The sequence below is a fragment of the Rosa chinensis genome, chromosome 2 (genome assembly GCF_002994745.2).
Source record: "Rosa chinensis cultivar Old Blush chromosome 2, RchiOBHm-V2, whole genome shotgun sequence".
Classification (NCBI taxonomy): domain Eukaryota; kingdom Viridiplantae; phylum Streptophyta; class Magnoliopsida; order Rosales; family Rosaceae; genus Rosa; species Rosa chinensis.
Window position 1 is genome coordinate 80,255,339 of NC_037089.1, and position 5,673 is coordinate 80,261,011.

Genomic DNA, 5,673 nt, shown 5'->3' on the forward strand with positions numbered 1-5,673 from the left:
GGCTTTAGCCTAGGCCTCATCATATGGCCCTTGGGCCCTAAGCCCGCCCTAAGCCCGCCCGGCCCGGCCCTTCCATTAGGGCGGGCCGGCCCGACCCTTTTTTATTTAGGGTAGGGTATGGGTCACACAAATAAAGCCCGGCCCTACCCTACGGCCCGGCCCGATTGAGCCCGTAAGGGCTAGGCCCGGCCCTTAAAGCCCGGCCCTAACCCGGCCCTAAAATTTATATTTTATTTTTGTTATTTTCTATTACATGTGTTATATGTATAAAAGTAATAAAACTATGGAAGTGTAGAAAATTATTTCAATCTACCATATTAGGAAATGAGTCTTTTAAATTGAGCCATATTTTGAGAAGAAAAAAATAATTTTTTTTAAAGAATTAACCGTTAATTCGACAAAAACGCCGCCGTTTTAATATAATCTTATGGGTATTTTAATATTTACCAATAATTACTGTTAACTAATTAACTGTAATAATTACAAAGCTATTATTTCAAATTGGACAATATATTCATGTAATACCAATTTTGAAATAAATCAAGTAATCAACATAACTAAAAATAATCAATTGGTCGAGTTGAAACCTTTTTACCAATGTAATGTTAACTTCTTAATAAGCAAAATGGGGGACGAAATGGAATTTTTTAAAATGAACCGCTGGATGTTGTTTTCATATGAATATATGTTAGTGGTAGAAATTTCAACAATTTCCTCATTCGGTTGGACCTCGATCTACCCGGTCAACTCAATACCCTAAATAGAACATAAAACAAATATGTTCTTAACCAGTCCTTGGCAATTCACTTTTTTCGATCTTTCAGCTCCCACACTCTCATGGGTAGGGGGTCTACTTATGGATGTCAAAATTTCGTAACGTTTGTCCCCGCATGGTGCCGCTCCCCTTAGGGAAGTTTGCTTGTGCAAAGCGTTGACCGCTCCATTAGGTGCCTTATTCACGGCGGATCGGCCTAATTTCTTTACACAATACCTATCACTATTGTATAAACATATAAGAATTTTCAGATTGATCGATTTTCATTTCAAAATTTTTGGATCGCACATAATCCTTATATGTCTTGTAATGTAGTATAACTAGTTTATTAGGCTTGTTACCCTCCATGAGCAAAATGAGGGACGAAATGGAATTTTTTAAAATGAACCGCTGGATGTTGTTTTCATATGAATATATGTTAGTGGTAGAAATTTCAACAATTTCCGCATTCGGTTGGACCTCGATCTACCCGGTCAACTCAATACCCTAAATAGAACATAAAACAAATATGCTCTTAACCGGTCCTTGGCAATTCACTTTTTTCGATCTTTCAGCTCCTACACTCTCATGGGTAGGGGGTCTACTTATGGATGTCAAAATTCGGCAACGTTTGTCCGCGCATGGTGTCGCTCCTCTTAGGGAAATTTGCTTGTGCAAAGCGTTGACCGCTCCGTTAGGTGCCTTATTCACGGCGGATCGGCCTAATTTCTTTACACAATACCTATCACTATTGTATAAACATATAAGAATTTTCCGATTGATCGATTTTCATTTCAAAATTTTTGGATCGCACATAATCCTTATATGTCTTGTAATGTAGTATAACTAGTTTATTAGGCTTGTTACCCTCCATGAGCAAAATGGGGGACGAAATGGAATTTTTTAAAATGAACCGCTGGATGTTGTTTTCATATGAATATATGTTAGTGGTAGAAATTTCAACAATTTCCGCATTCAGTTGGATCTCGATCTACCCGGTCAACTCAATACCCTTAATAGAACATAAAACAAATATGCTCTTAACCGGTCCTTGGCAATTTATTTTTTTCGATCTTTCAGCTCCCACACTCTCATGGGTAGGGGGTCTACTTATGGATGTCAAAATTCGGCAACGTTTGCCCGCGCATGGTGCCGCTCCCCTTAGGAAAGTTTGCTTGTGCAAAGCGTTGACCGCTACGTTGGACGCCTTATTCACGGCGGATCGGCCTGATTTCTTTACACAATACCTATCAATGTTGTATAAACATATGAGAATTTTCAGATTGGTCGATTTTCATTTCAAAATTTTTGGATCTCACATAATCCTTATATGCCTTGTAATCTAGTATAACTAGTTTATTAGGCTTGTTACCCTCCATGAGCAAAATGGGGGACGAAATGGAATTTTTTAAAATGAACCGCTGGATGTTGTTTTCATATGAATATATGTTAGTGGTAGAAATTTCAGCAATTTCCGCCTTCGGTTGGACCTCGATCTACCCGGTCAACTCAATACTCTAAATAGAACATAAAACAAATATGCTCTTAATCGGTCCTTGGCAATTCATTTTTTTCGATCTTTCAGCTCCCACACTCTCATGGGTAGGGGGTCTACTTACGGATGTCAAAATTCCGCAACGTTTGTCCGCGCATGGTGCCTCTCTCCTTAGGGAAGTTTGCTTGTGCAAAGCGTTGACCGCTACTTTGGACGCCTTATTCACGGCGGATCGGCCTAATTTCTTTACACAATACCTATCACTATTGTATAAACATATAAGAATTTTCAGATTGGTCGATTTTCATTTCAAAATTTTTGGATCGCACATAATCCTTATATGCCTTGTAATGTAGTATAACTAGTTTATTAGGCTTGTTACCCTCCATGAGCATTGTCAGATTGGTCAATTTCCATTTCGAAATTTTTGGCCCGCCCGAATAAGCCATATATTTTTTTTCTATTTTTTAATTACGTTTCTCTTTTTTCTATAATATGCAATTTATCTCTTTCTTTGTAATTGATTTCATAAGTTTTGTTTTCTTTAATTTCTATTTTCTTTGTTAGACAACAATTAATATTGGGAGATTTATATAGATAGTTAATTGAATATAACCACCTTAAGTAAGATTAATAAATGTTATAAGTTACAAGTATTACATTAATATAAAATATGTTCAATAAAAAACAATGAGTCTTTTATCACCAAAATATACCATTAAGCCATATTTTGAGAAGAAAAAAATAATGTTTTTTTTTTGTTAAACAAAATAAGGCCCTTTTTGGCCCATTTCAGCCCTATTTGAGGGCCGGCCCGACCCAGCCCTTTCGGCCCTAACGGATCGGGCTTTTCGGGCGGGTAAGGGTTAGCATATTTAAGCCCTGGCCCGACCCTACCCGGCCCTAAATTTTGTTGACTTTGACTAGGCCCGGCCCGGTCCGACCCTAAGCCCTAAAATTTAGGGTAGGGCCGGCCCTAGCCCGGCCCATGATGACCCCTACTTTAGCCGGCATAGTCAATACACTGAAAGGATAATTGGTTTAGTAGCCTTAACCGGTACTAGATACGGGACTCAACACATATAGGAAATGCATGCATTTGTGAAATTGACATCGATATTTGCAAGATAGTTAGTGTGAATCACCCGACACTCTCATGTTCCCATTAATTTGAAAATCCAAATTTAATTTCTTGCTTGATAATTAGTTGTTTGCTTTTATTTTAGTTTGCATTTAATTTAGTTAATTCTCTATTCAAAACTTCCAAAAAAAATTCTACCTTCCATTGTGCATAACTCATTTGGGCTACAAGTTAGTGGCTTTGATTAGGCTTAGTGTGAGCTAAGCCGAGCATTGCCGAGGCTTGGTGCTTTGTGAATATTTTATTTTTATTTTTACTTTTTCATTGTATGCTTTTGAGTCACTCTAGCGCCAATTACCTCGGTTAGGTTCAACACCTAATCCCTGAGGTACGATAATCAAGGTTTTAATACTTCCCTTACATGACAACGATTCGTACGCTTGCGCGAGTTTATGAACCAAGTCAATGGCGCCGTTGCCGGGGATTAGGGTCTTCGGATCTTAATCCCTTGGTAATTGGCATTTTGGATAACTTTTTGCATACTTTTATTTTTATTTTTATTTTTATCTTTATCTCTTCTTTCTTTGTTTAGTTGTTATTTATTTTATTTTATTTTATTTTATTTTTTCATTTCTTCTTCGGTTAGTTTAGTCAAATTTAGTACTAGTTGTGTTTAATTCTCTCTTCACCCCTCTAATTATTCGTCAATTTTTTGTGGGTTGAATTGGTGCTTATCTTGCTTATATTTTTGTTATTGAGATACTCGATTTCTTATTAATCCTTCGTAGGTATATGAGTGACACTCTACTACCTATCAATTTGAGAAGTGGTTGTGTTTTGCAAAGACTACCTGGAGGAAGACCAACAAGGAGAGTTAGGAGACCAAGACATCGCTCACAAGCACCTTCTAGGTCTCCTATTCGAGTAGTAGATATGGGTGATGAGCGTCAAGGACCACAAGATGAGGAGGAGATTCCATTGAGTCATTATTCATGTCCTAGCATTATAAATGCTCCATCTTGCATTGTGCTTCCTCCGACAAATGCCAACTTTGAGATCAAGCCTAACATGTTGTCTATTCTCCCTACTTTCCATGGCATGGCTAGTGAGAGGCCCTATGATCGTATAATTGAGTTTGATGCCATATGTTCCACTATGCACTTGGGAGGATTAACTTTGGAGGGTTTGAAGCTTCGATTATTCCCATTTTCTTTGAAAGATCAAGCACGCACTTGGTTTCATAAGCTTAAGCCAAGATCTATTCTATCTTGGGCCGATATGCAAAGAGTCTTCTTGAATGCTTATTATCCACATCATCGGACTACTTATATGCGGGATAGCTTGACTAAGTTCTTTCAAGAGGATAATGAGACTTTTTATGATGCATGGGAGCGCTTCAAGGATATTGAGTTAGGTTGCCCTCATCATGGACTCACCAAGTGGTTTCTTTGCGAATCTTTCTACAATGGGTTGATTATTGATGATAGAAGGAGATTGGATAATGCATCGGGTGGAAATTTTCTAAAGAAAGGTCCTAATGCCGCTTGGGATATTTGTGAGGAAGTGGCTACCCAATCCGGTCAATGGGATAATCATCAAAGAAGAAGAGGAGGTAGAGACGATGACACATCTAGAGGCCGAGATTCACATGCATATGGTACTAGAGGACGAGTTGATATGGAGCCTCGTGGTAGAGGTGTGTATGATGTTTCTCATATTGATAAACATGATGGAGTTATAAATTCCAAACTTGAGAGGCTCGAAGCAAAGATTGACAAGAAATTTGAGATGCTTCTTCAAGTGCAAAAGGGTAGTGGTTCGTCTTCTTCACATGTCAAGAGTGTTGCTTCTTCACATCTTTTCTTGATTTGTGAGTCTCCTCATCATTCTACTCATGATTGTCACTTGGCTTCACAATTTCCCGAATTTGTTGAGGAGCAAGTTAGAGCTATTAATTCTTATCAAAGGCCACCACGAAATTATCCTTATTCTAGTACATATAATCCGGGTTGGTGTAACCACCCAAATTTCTCATGGAGAGATGGTGGAGGGTCCTCTAATGCACACTAAGGTGGTTCTCATTCATATGGAGGGAATCAAGGCCTTAATTCTTCATCTTTTGGTCCTCACGGTCATGGAAACACACAATTTGGTGGACAAAATCATTATGGGCAGCAAGCATCTACTTACAATTTCTCAAGGCCAAGGGCCATCATTTGGTGCTACATATGATTATGGAGGAGCCCCACATGATACTCAAGGGTTTGGTCAAAGTTCCCAATCATTTGGAGGTGTTAATCCTACACAAAATGCTCATCCCGGATTTCAAAATAGGCAAGCACA

The 5,673-nt window shown here is 38.5% G+C and overlaps 1 protein-coding gene and 1 non-coding gene across 2 annotated transcripts; one reads left to right on the forward strand and one right to left on the reverse strand.

The window, feature by feature from the left end:
• Positions 1-4,263: 4,263 nt before the first annotated feature.
• LOC112185133 lies at positions 4,264-5,400 on the forward strand. The gene has a single exon (XM_024323345.1). The coding sequence runs from the start codon at positions 4,264-4,266 to the stop codon at positions 5,398-5,400; it is 1,137 nt and encodes a 378-aa protein (XP_024179113.1).
• On the reverse strand, positions 4,660-4,763 carry LOC112191130. Its single transcript, XR_002932848.1, has one exon. It is a non-coding gene; the product is annotated as a small nucleolar RNA R71 (small nucleolar RNA).
• Positions 5,401-5,673: the final 273 nt, after the last annotated feature.

What these genes read in the sequence shown, in the direction of transcription:
- LOC112185133 (XM_024323345.1), top strand. Translation starts at nt 4,264, where the DNA reads ATGGGTGATGAGCGTCAAGGACCACAAGATGAGGAGGAGATTCCATTG.